Source organism: Erigeron canadensis, chromosome 3 (genome assembly GCF_010389155.1).
Source record: "Erigeron canadensis isolate Cc75 chromosome 3, C_canadensis_v1, whole genome shotgun sequence".
Classification (NCBI taxonomy): domain Eukaryota; kingdom Viridiplantae; phylum Streptophyta; class Magnoliopsida; order Asterales; family Asteraceae; genus Erigeron; species Erigeron canadensis.
Genome location: NC_057763.1, coordinates 22,602,714 through 22,618,892, shown reverse-complemented (window position 1 = coordinate 22,618,892; position 16,179 = coordinate 22,602,714). Strand labels below are relative to the sequence as shown.

The window sequence follows — 16,179 nt, the reverse complement described above, 5'->3', positions numbered from 1 at the left end:
TCTCCGATCGTGATGAGGTTGTAAGTAAGAGAACTAGTGGAAAGACTGTAGCAAAGTTGAGAGTAGTGAAGAATCAGCTTGGTTCTGAAGTCAAAGCCCTCACGAAGCAGATGAACGAGAGTTTGACACACCAAGACTGAGATTCAAGCATTGAAAGGATGTCAATTGATGCTGATGGGTGTGACTACTGTGGGGACATGCATTATGTCAGAGATTGTCCGGATAAGCCAGCTCAGGAAGTTAACTATGTCAAAATCAGCAAGTGAACTTCAATCAGGGTACCGGTTACCAAGTTTACAAAATCGTCTCAGGTCTTCTTATCCTTCGTCCAATTTTAATGCTAATAATTCGGTTTTGTTGAAGCAGTTTAGTAGGTTCAACAGTCAACAAAATGCGAATTCGGATTGAGAGACATCATGAAAGATTTGGTAGGCGCTCAGAAAGCTACCAGTGAGAAGATGTCCTCTCAATGGGATGCTATGACTACTAGGTTGGATGGTTGGCGGTAAGCTTGAGCAAAGTTCGAAGAGTACTCAAGCAACGTTTCAGGATATTGAAGCTAGGTTGGAAAGGCTAGAAACTCAAGCAGGCAGCCCGGTACCCTACCGAGCAACACTCAGCAGAACCCGAAACCTCAACAAACAGCCAAGGATCTGGAGCTAAGTACAACCATCCGAATGCAAGAAATGAGCAAGTCAACGCTCAATCGACGAGAGCAGTAACTCTTATAACTCTGCAAATGTTTCACCTAATGTTGTTACTCCTCTCGTGCAGATTGAACCAGAAGTTGCAGTTGAGAAGAGATCGAGATGAGCCAATCCCGGCCATTCCATCTAAGAAGCCGAGAAACCTACTGATGAGGCACCTCCCGTGAAGCCTTACAAACCGAAGGTGCCTTATCCTCACGGTTGAAGCAAGGGAAGATAAGCGAACTTCAAGAAGTTCGTTGATCTGATTCAGAATGTTAACATTACTGTTCCATTAGTTGATCTCCTTGCAGGTATGCCCACTATGCAAAGTTTCTCAAAGATCTCATTTCGGATAGGAAAACTTCAAGAAGATAAGACGGCAGTCATGAGTGCCGAAGTTTCAGCAATAATAAAGAACGAGATACCTCCTAAGCTTGATGATCCAGGGAGTTTTCTTATTTCTGTGTTCTTTTGGTCTTGAGTTATACAAGGCATTGGCCGATCTTGGGGCCAGCATAAATCTAATGCCTTATTCAGTTTATAAAAAGTTGTCTCTGGGTGCATTGACCCCACCCGATGAGCATTAGGCTCGCGATATAGATCTTCCAATATCCCATGGGGATAGCGGAAAATTTGCAGATTAAGGTGGGTCATTTGATATTCCCGTGGATTTTGTTATTTTGGAAATGGAGGCGGACATCAATGTGCCTCTAATTTTGGGCCGACCATTCCTCATGACCGCGGATGCCATCATCCGAGTCAAAGCTAAGGAATTTCCTTAGGTGTAGGTAATGACCGGGTTATGTTTAATGTTGATAAAGCTCTTAGGCACCCTTACTCTTTTTGATGAATCGTGTTTCAGGGTCGATGTGGTTGAAGAGAAGATGCTTTGGAGAAGGAGCTTATGGACTCTTAGATATGGAAGATGGACAAGCAGTGTTAGCTTGTAGTGAAGAAGAGCATGAGTGGGTAGAAGAAATGATGCAGGAAATCATGGCTCTTGATGTTGATGAAACTCCACGGAGGATGAACTTTCGAAGAAATCACAATGGTGAAAGTATCCGAGTTCCTACATCGGTTGAAAGTCCTCCCACCGATTTGGAACTTAAGCAACTTCCGGATCACTTGGTATGCATATTGGAAGGTACGTCTCTTCTTCCGGTTGTTATCTCATCTTCTTTGATGGAGGATGAAAAATCTAGACTTATTACTGTGTTGAAGGCCCATAAAAAGGCCTTGCATGGAAGATTTCCGACATCCCGGGTATAAGTCCAGATTTTGTAAGCACACAATTAACTTTGTCGATGATGTTAACCTGTTGTGCAAAGACAACGGAGATTGAATCCAAATATGAGGATGTTGTTAAAAAAGAGGTTTTGAAATTGTTAGATGCGGGAATCATATCCCCATTTCTGATAGTTCATGGGTAAGTCCGGTACACTGTGTACCGAAAGGGTGTGATGACTTTGTTGTAAATGATAAAGATGAATTAATTCCCACAAGAACTGTTACGGGGTGGAGGGTATGCATCGATTATCGAAATTGAATGAAGCGACCCGCAAAGATCATTTCCCTTTACCATTCATTGACCAAATGCTCGAACGGCTCGCCGGAACGAGTATTTCTGTTTTTTAGACGGGTTTTCTGGGTATTTCCAAATACCCATAGACCCGAAAGACCAAGAAAAGACCACCTTTACTTGTCCCTATGGCACTTATGCCTATAGGAGGATGCCTTTCGGTCTTTGTAATGCACCCGGTACTTTCCAACGTTGCATGAATGCAATCTTTCAGGATATGCTAGAAACTTCCATGGAAGTCTTTATGGATGATTTTTCTGTGTTTGGTATTCATTTGAAAATGTTTGAAGAGTCTTGACAAAATGTTGGAAAGGTGTGAGCGGCACATTTGTTTTGAATTGGGAGAAATGTCATTTCATGGTCAAGGAGGGTATTGTTTTGGGACATAAAGTTTCTAGAGAAGGGTTAGAGGTAGACAAAGCTAAAATTGATGTAATAAGCAAATTACCTCCACCTACAAATGTTAAGTCGGTTAGAAGCTTCCTTGGTCATGCCGGTTTTTACCGAGGTTTATTAAAGATTTCTCCAAAATCACTAGACCCATGACTAAGTTGTTAGAGAAGGATGTCCCGTTTGTTTTTGATAAAGACTGTCTTGATGCATTCAACTTGCTTAAAGAAAGTTGACCAATTCCCCCATTATGACTCCACCCGATTGGTCCTTACCATTCGAGTTGATGTGTGACGCTAGCGATTATGCCTTAGGGGCCGTTTTAGGCCAAAGGGGGGATAAGCACTTCCGCCCTATTTCGTATGCTAGCAAGACTTTGAACCCAGCTCAACAGAATTACACTGTCACTGAGAAAGAGTTGTTAGCTGTGGTGTATGCTTTTGATAAATTCCGTCCCTACTTGGTCCTTAACAAGACAATTGTCTACACTGACCACTCTGCCCTTAGGTACTTGTTCACGAAACAAGATGCTAAGCCTCGCTTGATTCGTTGGGTCTTGCTTTTGCAAGAATTCGACATTGAAATTAAGACAAAAGGGAGCAGAGAATGTGGCAGCTGACCATCTTAGTAGGCTCGAAAACCCTCACCGTGAGGAGTTACAAGAGCATGATATTAATGATGATTTTCCTGATGAGTTTTTGATGAAGATTGAAACAGGTCCTTGGTTCGCCGATATTGCTAACTATCTCAGTTCAGGTGTAATTCCGGAAGAAATGTCAAAGCAAGAACGGAGGAAACTTCATACCGAGGCCAAACATTACTTTTGGGAAAATCCTTTTTTGTTTAAAGTTTGTGCAGATGGGATGATCAGGAGATGTGTAGCCGATAATGAGACACGCCAGATTCTCGATGCTTGTCACCATGGGCCAACTGGGGGACACTATGGAGCATCCGTCACTGGTAAGAAAGTTTATGATGCTGGTTTCTTTTGGCCTACCGTGTTCAAGGAAGCACAAACCTTGGTAGAGGTTTGTGATGTGTGTCAACGGCAAGGTAATATTTCCAAACGAGATGAAATGCCGCAAAACTTTATTTAGGTATGTGAAGTTTTTGATGTTTGGGGCATAGACTTTATGGGACCTTTTCTCCCATCGAATAGGAATTTATATATCCTTGTTGCCGTTGATTATGTTTCAAAGTGGGCCGAGGCGAAAGCCTTGCCAACGAATGATGCCGTGTGGTCATTCATTTCTTGAAAAAGCTTTTCTGTAGGTTTGGTGTGCCTAAGGCCTTAATCAGTGACCGCGGAAGTCATTTCGCGAATCACCAACTCGCTAAGGTGCTTAAGAGGTACGGTGTAAATCACCGTTTTTCAACCTCATACCACCGCAAACGAGTGGCCAAGTGGAAAACACGATCGGGCACTAAAGAGAATTCTTGAGAAGACCGTAGGAGATAATCCGAAGTCTTGGTCCACCAAGCTTGATGATGCTCTATGGGCATTTAGGACCGCCTACAAGACACCAATTGGGACTACCCCATTTCGGTTGCTTTATGGCAAGACTTGTCATCTGCCTATCGAAATTGAGCATAAAGCCTTTTGGGCGCTCAAGAATTGTAACATGGACCTAGTCGAGGCTGGTGAGTTGAGATCTATGCAATTAAATGAACTAGATGAACTCAGGTTGTATGCTTATGATAACTCCTTGTTGTACAAGGAACGAACTAAAGTGTGGCATGACCGTAGGCTTAGAACGAAGGATTTTAAAGTAGGAGATAAGGTTTTGTTGTTCCTTTCTAAGTACAAGTTCAAGCAACCCAAGTTGACATCTAGGTGGACCGGCCCCTTTGTGATCAAACATGTCTATCCATCTGGTTATGTGGAATTGTTTAAATCGGATGGCACTTCTTTTATTGTCAATGGTCACAGGTTAAAGTTTTACCATGAGGAGGAAGAAATTGTGGGAGTCGTCGTTGACGAGCTTCCCTTTTTCGACATGAAGCAATGAAGAAGGACGTCGAGTCTAGCTAGCGACTCGTAAATAAATTAAGCGCTTCGCGGGAGGCAACCCGTGCTTCTCGTTCTCTTATTTGTGGTTATTTTGTTTATTTATCGTTGGTATTGTGTTTAATAAGAACTTACAGGTAGAGTCCGCTGACACTCCTTTCGGTAAGTCGTTTCAAGAATAAACGAAGGTAAGTGTGGGGGGTTCTTGTCATCTGCTGTTCTTCTTTCCAAAGTTTTGTTAAGTTGTTCGACAGGTATGTTGTTGTCATACAACTTGTGTCGTTTTGAGAAAACCAGAAAATCTAAAAAAAAAAAAAAAAAAAAAAAGAGAGAAAAGAAAACTGCGCCGCAGTCCTCAAGCTGCGCCGCAGCTAAACCTTTCTGTTTGAAAACTGCGCCGCAGCCATCAAGCTGCGCCGCAGTTTAACCGTTCTGTTTGAAAACTGCGCAGCAGCTAGGAGAGCTGCGCCGCAGCCCGTCAGTCAAACACAGTCAATTTTTTTCTTTTTTTTAGTCAATAAATAAGATTGTGGGGATGTTTTTCTTCACACACATATTAATTCTCTGAGTTTCTTTTTCTTTCCCTCTCTCTCGATCGGCCATAGCCACCTCCCACCAACCTCCTACTTCAATTTCTTTTGTTCTTTTAATCTTGCAACATGACTAGAACAGGGAAGGATGCCGCTACTTCTAGCCGCTCCGGCCGAGGGGGTTCTCGTGTTTCGTCCGCAACTGCAGCTCCCGCCACACCTACTGTTGAGCTTACCCCCGCGGCTGTCGCTATGGGCGTTCCAGCCCATCCGTGGCTTCGATTTCCACATCTAACTCCGGAGAACAAGAATAAATGTACCAATCGATTGGCTACCTTGTACAATAAGGACATTACTGAACCTAAGTTCATGGAAAGCAGTATGCTGAGAAGTTTAGACGTGAGGACTGAGATCAATAATTTCTTTACTCTTAAGCATGGGGAACCGATTCTGATGGGAATCGAATCGATCGAGATTTTAGTATGTGGTTTGATATCTTTAGTATTAGGGAGAAAGTATATAAGGAATGGTGTTTGGAGTTCTATTCTACCATCTCTGTTGATGACATTGATTCCGTAAAGAGTGTGTTTGAAGGTGAGGTGATTCATTTTAGGGTGGGGGTTTAAACAGGCATATGACCATCGCTGAATTTGGGGTGTGCACGGGGATGTATACTCAGGAAATGCTAGATGATCCTTTTTTCTGTAACCTTTTGAAGCATGCTGCTAGGACCACTACTGGGTTTCCTCAGGGATCGGGGGATTCGCGAGACTATTATACTCGCATCTCTGGCGGTAAGACTTGGAAATCAGTTTGTGGGGCAAACACGATTAAATCACCCCTGTTGAGATTGCTTCATAAGATGCTTGTTCACTTTTTTGTCCAGCGGACACACCACCGGACAAACTGTATGTTGAGGATTTGTGGTTAATGAGGATTTTGCACGAGGGGAATCATGTGATGACAGCTTGTCCTCCGTATGTGCTTGCTAAGCACATGGGAACCAAGGGGGTGAAGGACTCGGGGTTGGTTTGTGGCCACTTTGTCACAAAAATTGTTCAACATTTTCAGCTGGAAGATGATCGGGCAAATGTAGGTTTTAATCTGAATTGGAAACTGATGAAAGCTTTTACCTTCACTGAACTGGCTCGTTTTGGTTTGCTTCGGCCGAGAAAGAACCGGAATGAGCGTTACCAATTGATTGCTTATGATGAAGGTGACCAGGGGGACGATGACGAGGATGATCAAGAGGCCAGTGATGATGATGAGGAGATGGCTGATGCACCTGAGCAGCAGCCCGAGGCTACGCGACGCCCTAAGCGTCGGGCCACCTCTTCTACTGCAGGAGCATCTTCTTCATTTGTAGCTCCGGAAGGCTCGTTCGATCTTTCTCCTTTACAGGGTCTAGTTAATCAGATGTTGACATCCCAGCAACAGTTCCAGAATGACATGGCTGGATTCCAGACAAGGATGGATGACTTTCGACATCAAGTGGGCGATGATTTGACCTATATTGGTTCTAGTTTGGGGAGAGTGGTTTATGACTCTCGACGTTATCAGCCTATGCTAGAAGCACAGTTCACCGGACAAGAGTATCATCCGCCTACAGTAATTCCAGCATATGATCCGCCGAGTATTTTTATTCCTCAGCAGCGGGTTGGTGGCGGTTTTTACTTTCCACCAGAACGCCAGTTCGAGATGCCTCCTCACCACGATCCTGGTGCTTTAGGGCCGGATATGCCGGTCCGTTTTGGTCATTATGCAGGTACCTACGCCGGGACGGATGCGGGCGAGACAGGCGCTGCGGAACCTTCTTTTGCTGAGCAAGTTGTTGGATCTTTATTTGATGTTGATAACATTCCTGGTTACCGTCCGTACCCACCTCATCCACCCCAGTGAGCTACTTTTGCGCTGACGATGCTTGTAACCATGATCCGTTCAAGGTTTTGATATGTATATGCTGGCAGTAAGTTCAGCGCCATATGTGATTGGTATTTTTTGTTGCACACAAAACTCTCGCACCTTTCATTTTGTTATTCCGGTATGTGTTCTTATTCTTGCTTTGTCGCTTACCCTATTTTCCTGTTGTTTGACCGATCTGGACATTGAGGGCATTGTCCATCTTAAGTGTGGGGGGGTGGCAAATAGGTTTAAGCTACCGGGTATATAACGTTTGTTGTTTTGTCATTTTGATTTCTATCGGTTTTGTTGATATGTCCCTCTCGTAGGCCTTTGGATTTTATCTAGGGGTATGAGTTTCTATTTTGAACTCTTAACTGTGATGTGCATGTTTGAAACTGGTGCTATCAATTTGGCGGAATAATAGAAGTTAATATGATTTTAAACTTGACTTGAACTTGTCCTCGTGGTGAATTGCTTTTGACACTTAAGTTCATTATTTATTAAGCAATTTTACTACCAATTTTCCTTGACAAAAGAAATGTTTAACTGGCGAAGTGTGTCTTGAACGGTTATTTGGCTATCCTTCGGGATTGATAACATTACTTGCATACTTATATACATCCAAAACACCAAATTGTGAGATTTCATCCTGTCACATATAGTTGTCAAGTAGCGGTTTTGGTTTGTTTGCCTCGTAAATACGTCCCTCTCTTAGGCTCTTGGATTTATTCAGGAGTAAGGGTATTCATTTTTTTTGATGCCTTGCACTAGGATGTGCGTGTTTGAGGTATTTCTAAGCCATTTCCGGGTTCTCTTCTCGATAAGAGTGTGCTGGTGATGTGTTGATTCTAGAACTTGGCCTGGTGATCGTGACAAGTACATTGGAGAATGATTGGGCATTTAGGTTTGACCTTACTTTTTCTTTCTTTCGTTTCTTTTTCTTTTCTTTTGTATCTCTATAATCACCTATACAACCTTATACACTTACCTATACTTGCATATATACACATTTCCTTTTTCTTTGAATCTTCAGATAATCTTATACACATATTCATTCCTTGTAATTTAGCTTTTCACCCTTGTCATGTAAACTTCACCTAATTACACTTTACTATACCGTTAGTCTAATCTGGGGGCCATTGATTGTCATGGTTGTTTGAATGGTTTGGGAGATTCTTATTGGGTTGATTTGTGGAATGTTCTTATCTTTGAGAATACAAAAACGGGTTAAGTTATTGAAGATTGTCTTGAATTGTTCAAATAAAGAAAGTGAAGAGTTATAGACATGTTAATTGTTGGAAGAAAGTATTTACTAGTAGAGTAAAAATTGGTTCAATATAATAAAATAAAATAAAAAAGGAGGAAGAACTTGGGCTACTAGTATGCTATTTATCAATCTCAAATGTCTAGAAAGTTTGTGTATCATTATCTATGGAAGATTTAGTTGATAATAAGTTGTTTGAGGTTGATACACCACTATGGTGTCAGGATGTGCGTGATACTTAAAGGTGTGTTCGCGGGATAGCATCTTATAGGTTGGTGGTGTGTTGGCAATCAATGGTTTGGGTTTGATTAGACTAATCTGTACATCTCCAACATATACCTTATACTTTTGTTTTCTTTTCATTTACTTGTAACCTATAACTTCCCATTTCCATTGTAAATACCCGTAAATATATAGCCTTAGTTCGAATATACAATCACCCTTTATGCCTATTTCGACAATGTACTTGATCCTTGCGCCTCAATGGTGAAGTGACGATCCGAGATCAAGCTTATGGAAAAAAGTATACATCACAACTGAGCTATGAGTGATTCTTCATATATTCAACCCCGAAAGTAAGTTATTGGAGTAGAATGATATTGGTAGGATCGTTTATTTCGTGTATGCTTAGTTGGTTATCGTGGCTTACGGATTGTTCAGGTATTGTCAAACATTTCGAGTTTTCATTTAAGATTAAAAACTGCTTCACCCGCCCTCTGTCAATTGACATGCTTGGTGTTGTTGCTTTTTGATTACTTGTCACTTGGTTGATAATGTGATTGTCAAGGAATGTTTCATTTAAAATTGGGATTTGCTTGAGGACAAGCAAAGCTTAAGTATGGGGGGATTTGATATGTCGTATTTTATACCCATTTCCTACGGTTTATATAGTTAAGTTAGCATGTTTAATGAGTCGTTTTATATACATTTGTTGCGTTTATGGTATCTGTTAGTGTTTCAGGTTAGTAGCAGATACTTGAGCGTATTTTGGAAGAAAACGACATTCTTGGGGTGAAATAAGTGGTTACGGATGATTTCCGGGTCGTTTGGATGAAGTTTGGTAAAAGTCAACGAAAGTCAAATCTGGAGCTAGGAGAGCTGCGCAGCAGCTTAAAAGCTGCGCAGCAGCTACAAAACAGAAAGCTCAAGCTGCGCAGCAGCTTAAAAGCTGCGCAGCAGTTGTAGAACAGTGGACTCAAGCTGCGCAGCAGCTTAGTAAGCTGCGCAGCAGCTTGCCTAGTGAATTTCCAGCGAAGTCAATGAAAGTCAAACGGTCAACCGCGGTCAGAGGGGAGCTGCGCAGCAGCTTATAAGCTGCGCAGCAGCTTATGTCGACACCTGCACAACTATTTTTGGGAAACATATAAATAGCTTGTTTTTCACCCCAAAACCCTATGTTATGTTTTCCAGCCGTTTCAAGTACATTTTTAGGAGACTTTTGATCAGATTTCTCATTTTTGAAGATTGATATTACAATTGGATTATCCTCGTTATTTCCGTTCAATCCTTTGTACTAGGTAACGATGAATTCCTTCATTTTGTTTTGTTATTTGTATTTCAATATGAGTGGCTAATCACCTTTTCATTCATCTTGATGGAGTGAGACATTATGTGGGGATTGCACAATATTTATTAATTCAAGTGATTTGATTTAACATTTTGTCGTGAACTTAATCTATTAATTCTTTGTTATTCAATTATTGATTGCGGATAATTTGTGCTTGTTTCTTAGTGACGACTAGGATTTGGGTACAAGTTATTTTGATTGTTTTGCTAGAAGCAATTGGTTCTATGACGGGTACGGTAGGGGGCAGTGAATATTTGATAAGAATTGACGGATTGACGGTTGGGTACAATCGATTAGGCAAAATTGTTATCTGAAATGATCAAAACAATTGTTTAACTAGGGAAATTATAAAAAGGCGTCGTGGGGTACCGGTCTTAATAACGAACCTAGTTTATATAAGAGAGTCGAATAAGTAGTTAACTTAACGGGTACGGAGTTAACGATTAATTTGAGTCTCGGTCATTAAATCACTAAATTGAATTTGAACTTCATCAAATGTGCAATCCTAACATTCTGTTGAGCGAAATCAAGATGGGTGACTTTTAAATTTTTGTTATAAACTATAAACTCTTTTCGATTAATCCTGTGGGATTACTAATTTCCAACTGACTATTTGCATCGTGGCAATTCGGCCACGAAAACCCCCCATTTTACTTGAATCATTGAACGTCTTTACAAATGCTTGTTTAAGTCCTTGCGAACGATCTCGGCTTACCAGTTATTCACTATACTGCATACGATCAGGTACACTGCCTGTGAGTGTGTAGTAATCAGAATTAATCGGTAAATCGTGTTATAAATTTAAAGCTAGATTTCGCACATCAGGAGACTTGAAAATTGACATGTGTCATCAGCAAGTCTCCTAACAAGTTGTCAGCAGATGAAGAGACGTCTTCAGCGGGATGCATGCTGACCTAAGGTTGTCTTGGCGGGAAATATTCAAACTACGTAAAGACAAAAAGGTCACATGGTGGTTAACTAACTGTAATTTGCCCAGATTGGTAAATGTACATGTTGGGACCAAAACAAGAGTTCTCTCTCTCTTACCCGTTTTGGTATAGAAGACAATAGGCACATGATTCAAGTACCATGAGCCAATTGGAAGTCGACAACCACCATCAAGTCACAATCAAAGCAGGCTGTGTTGATTCAAGTCTTCCCCTATATAAAGCAACACAGCCACATTGTGTCGAGTGCGTCTGGCCGTCTAAAAGTGTGTATCACTTGTAGTTGCTTAAGTTTTTCTTATCTGTCTAGACTTAGCAATTATCTTTGTTCTTTTGTATTCGTGTAAGTCAAGTGTAAGATCAACCATGTATTCATCGTTTAATCAATGATACATATGATTATCCTTGCATTGATGTATTACAATTGAACTGAACATTGTTCTTGTTATTTACTTACCTTCTTGATTACTTTCTTTCTCGTATACTAAATTAAACATTAGTTGTGCATTCGTGGACCATCAAATTGTCATTAGGATACAGAGATTTTGTAGTTTGAAGATCAGTATGCAGCGCATAAAGATCAAGTCTTACCAAAAGAAGACATAATATTATTAATTAACGAAAGTTTGTTGATTGCAGATTTTTTAACTAATGATTGTCATAAGTGATTGCAATAGTCAAGGAGTGCTTGATTGGGCATTTCTGTTACTATTTCCATGCATTACAAGTGAAGACTTTGAAGATCGATGAAAACTTCTAAATGCTGATGTCAAGGGGGAGTCTGTTGGTGCATTTCCGGGTGACAACATCATTATAGAAGTTTGTCTTGAGTCTATTAAATATGTACTTGTAATAAACGTTAAGTTTTAGCGTATAATAAAGTCAACCTCGAACTTTGACCAGTCAACCTCGACCTTTGACCAGTCAAACTCCAGGTCGAGTTTGGGCTTGGGTCTGTGAAGTTCGAGGTCCGTTTAAGTCCATTAAGTTTAGTATAAATAGAGATTAACCTTATGTTTAAGGTTAATCTTCAATCTTCTAGCTTTTTGTTTTCTTTCATATTTTCACACTTCGAACCTAGTGTGTCACTTGTAATTGCATTTACTGAAGTAATATACGGTTCAAATTTATCTTCATATTCGTGTTCGTATTGATATATTGTGTTGATTGCTTTTGTATAAGATTTTCCGCACTTATACATTAGATACTTAATCTTGTTAGATCCGGTGGCAGAGGGACTTACAGTTGGTTTTGACTTTTGAAGTGGTGGGGGATATCTCTTTGGTGGTTTCATAGTGGTTGATTCGGTCTTTTGTGGTGGTTGAGGAGGTTTTGGTGTAAGATTTAGAAGTTCTGAAATTGAATATTTGATTTGTATTGAGTCACTTGACTGGATTTTTGGTTTGGTGGAAAAAGAGTTGTTTTCTGGTTGTTTCAGTTGATTTGGTGAAAGGGAATCGGAATTAAGGGGCGATGAAGAATTCACTTGAGTTGACAGAGTTGCAAGTTGAGTTTCTAAAGACCGAGAATAAGCTTGAAGTTGTTCGATTATCTTCAGAAATTTTCTCTCTTTACTCACAAACAAAATGGACTTATTTTGCAATTCGTTGCGAAGTTGAGATATCTTTTCAATCGAAACAAGTTCGTTCAAATGACTCTCTGTGATTCGATCGGCGATTTTGGAATGAGCTTCTCTAAGTCGATCATACAACCGATTAAAGTTTGTTTCCAGAAGATCATTTTCCTTTTTGGTGTTTTCAAACTTTCCCAAAATGAGATCATTAGTCGACTTGAGCTCTTTGTTTTCCAATTTGAGTTTCTCATTCTCAAGCTCAATTAAATGAATTTTGTTAAATGCATGTTGTTTGGTTGAGTAAATCTTTGCAATGCAAGGAGTGATATGAGGTTGAATCATTGTAGTTGAACAACATGAACATATCATATCTTCATGGCGTTTCTCTTGATCAAAAGTAAGTTTTGTAACCGTGGATGAAAAAAGCTCTCTCAAAATAGGATCATTTGTAAAAATGTCTTGTATGTATGAGTCGTCATCTTGAAATTAAAGTATTGAATGGCAGCCCAATTAATATCTAGTACAAGATCTTGGCCCAAGCACACTTTAAGCCCAATGGAAAAATAAGCAACCCAACAACTAATTAGTAGCCCAAAAAAATAATAAAATGAGTAAATGTCCCGTAAACAAAACTAACTAAAATTTTCAATATAGAATCCTAAAAGGAAAATGAGGAGATGCAGAAAATGACAAGTCAAAGTTTCAAAGCAAAGAGAATAGTTTAAACATGATATTGTTGACACTTTAAACTTTACAGCTACACACTTGACAGCTTAATATGCATACCTCTTTATTAACCTCCCAATAACAGTATGACACGTTATCCTTCAACAACCCAATACGCGTTTTTAGTCTTTCAAAACACGCAAATTGACTGTCCCTCCACGAGATTCGATTTAGTTCTTCCACACAAAAGTTTTCACCTTTTGGTTTATTCGAACCAACAAAAGAAATAACTTCATAGATCTCTTTCTCAAATATCAACTCATGCTCTCAGTTTCACTTTATCCTTTCTTTATCTTAAAGAAAAAAACACTCACTCTTTTTATATCTTTCACAAAACAAAAGATTATAATCATAGCCGGATGAGAATGAAATGAGTAAATCAAATGGATAAAGAAGTAAGAGACTCAAGCACAACTAACTGTCAAGGTTGAAAATGGTGCAAGATGGACGAGCTAAAGAAAATAAGACCACACAATTAGGAAACGAGCAAGTACAACGAACAACAAAGTTCAAGACGAATTGAAGAGGGTAGGTTCAAGAAACTGGTAAGTGAGTTTTTGCTTAATGAAACAAAATCGGTTTTTAAAAAATATTGGGTTTTGTAAAGGAATGGATTAAGACGGGTTTGGGTTTAGGTAAGAAATGATGAACAAATACCGGTATTCGAAATGTAAAGAACAAAAATGAGTTTTTATGAACTAATACCGGTATTCGAAATGAAAGCCGATATTAGTGAAGGTTTAATAGAACGGGAAAATGAAAGCCGGTTTTAGTGAACAATAACTAATACCGGGTTTGGTAAAATATAAACTATTACCGGTTTTTGAGAAGACAAATGGGTAGAATTTCGACTTGAAAAATGAGGAATATAAGAACTAATACTGGTTTTGGTGTAAACCAGGTATTTTTGACGAAAGCCGGTATTACAACTATGAAACTAAGAAAACGAAACCAGGTAGGAAACCCGGTATTAGAACAGAAATTCAAAGAAGAAATTGAATCCCGGTACGAATCCCGGTAGGAAACCCGGTATTACTAAAGAAATAAAGCTGAAAATTTCAAAAATGATAAAAAACGGTCCGGATTTTGAACCATGGGCTCTGGTACCACTTGTAATCGTTAGAAATCTGTTTTTAACATGTTTTTCATCATGATTTGTGTGGGAATTAAATGATTAAAGGTAGATTAGATAGATATTTCAATATGCATATGTATATAAAATGGGTGAAACGAAGAAGTACAAAGGAGGTGGGAAGGGGTATTTATACATTATCCTAATTTCACTAATACTCCTTCCACACTTGGATAATTACAATTCGACACCACTAAAATATAAAGCTAACACATATCCTTGGGTGCAGATACAACAAGAAGAGAAATTAAAAGGACTGCACCTACTATGAAAAAATAGGATTGCTGATGTGAATGTTCACTGCAACTATTTCTGATCCAAATCAACTAGAGTGCTTAAAATCGGATTACTATATTTGTAATGTTATAAATTATGTAGTTTAAGCCAAACCCCCAGAAGCCATTGTTGCAAACATTTCAGTGGCAGATGCAGTAACTTCCTTATCTATGTTTTTCATAGCATCGATAATAGCAATAAGTGTGACAACGAACGCATAGTCCACATTAGGATAAATAGTCACCAAGAATTTGCCCTTATCAAACTTGTCTTTCTTCGATTTTTGAAATTTATGCATCTGCAAGAATATGTCCATTCATTAGATATATAGATCGAGCGTGCAGGAATTGTTTTTTGGGTTGATTCTTTGATGTAAATTAATTAGCATCAGATATACACAAAACCAAAGAAAATAGATTAAGGTATAGAAAGTTAATTACTTGTGCTATTGTGGTTGAAGATTTAGAATCTCCCATAGATGATATTTTGCACTTTCGTTTGGACCAGCTTCCTTCTATCTTGAAATCACAAACATCCTTCCCACTCTTTTTGTTTGCCAAGAATACGTGCAAACCGGTCTTAAACTGAATCATGTTTGGTTCTTTTGTGCTGAATAGCTTGCTCGAACTGGATGTACTGTCACCTCTATATGCTTTCCATCTATTATGTGTAGTCATTATCTATAAAATATAATATAGTCAATTTCAATAGAATCAAATTTAAGGTTCAAACAACTTGAAGTGCCTACGTACTCAATGTTGGAAGTAGCAAGGTCCGGTTAAGATAACCTACTCTCCTGGTCTGAGTAGGCCCTCACCTTTCGATGGTGGAGGCAATAAAAAAAAAGGGCAATAAAGTACACTTGATCAAAAAGGAGATATATATACACACAAAATTACCTTCTCCCGAAGCCTAACGATGGGTCGGCCATCGGCATCGAGGAGCATACGCTGATGATGTAACATTGTGTCACATGGCTTTACTTGGAGTAGTATATTATGGTTGATATCAGTGATGATAATGTTTCCACCTGAATTGGTGTCAACTATTAGATCAAACTCATATGGTGCCATAAACTCATACCCTATAACAGAAACTGGAAAAGATCTTCGTTGGTCCATTATTGTCACGTTTGTAAACAAAATGATTTTTTTGTTGTAAGTATGAGTTTAAGAAGTTATTTCTGAAGTTTTAATAACATTTTTTGTTGACTTCAGGGACTTAGGAAGTATTGACACGGAAGTTTTTTACGCGTCAACTTGTTGACCAAGACACCACAACATGTGTGTATATACATATAGAAATTTCAAGGTAATAGGAAAACTTTTGAAATGTTGCAACGTTTACTTTAATAAAACCTGACGAATACCCGTACAATGCGACGGTGTAAGTGACGGCGTGTCGGCGGTGGCGACTTGCAGTGTTAATGAATATAAAAGATGTATAATAGAATATAAAAGAATATAAAAGATGTATTCTATAAATATTTAAGAGATTAAGAGATTTCAAAAATTAAAAACCTAGTTTGTATCATAAGGAAGATAGAACTAGTTGAAGTATTTAGAAATATAAAACTTGATAGTGGTTTTTTCTTAT

The 16,179-nt window shown here is 39.1% G+C and overlaps 2 protein-coding genes and 1 long non-coding RNA gene across 3 annotated transcripts; 2 read left to right on the top strand and 1 right to left on the bottom strand.

The window, feature by feature from the left end:
* Positions 1 to 4,280: 4,280 nt before the first annotated feature.
* LOC122591695 lies at positions 4,281 to 4,667 on the top strand. The gene has a single exon (XM_043763944.1). It carries the CDS (start codon positions 4,281 to 4,283, stop codon positions 4,665 to 4,667), a length of 387 nt encoding a protein of 128 aa, XP_043619879.1.
* Positions 4,668 to 13,488: 8,821 nt separating this feature from the next.
* On the top strand, positions 13,489 to 14,750 carry LOC122593943. Its single transcript, XR_006322901.1, has 2 exons — positions 13,489 to 13,720; positions 14,537 to 14,750. It is a non-coding gene; the product is annotated as an uncharacterized LOC122593943 (long non-coding RNA).
* On the bottom strand, positions 14,368 to 15,751 carry LOC122593942 (protein LURP-one-related 10-like). The gene is made up of 3 exons (XM_043766415.1): positions 15,483 to 15,751; positions 15,024 to 15,263; positions 14,368 to 14,881 (listed from the first exon to the last, which is right to left on the bottom strand). The coding sequence occupies exons 1-3, from the start codon at positions 15,702 to 15,704 to the stop codon at positions 14,687 to 14,689; spliced, it is 657 nt and encodes a 218-aa protein (XP_043622350.1). The 5' UTR covers positions 15,705 to 15,751; the 3' UTR covers positions 14,368 to 14,686.
* Positions 15,752 to 16,179: the final 428 nt, after the last annotated feature.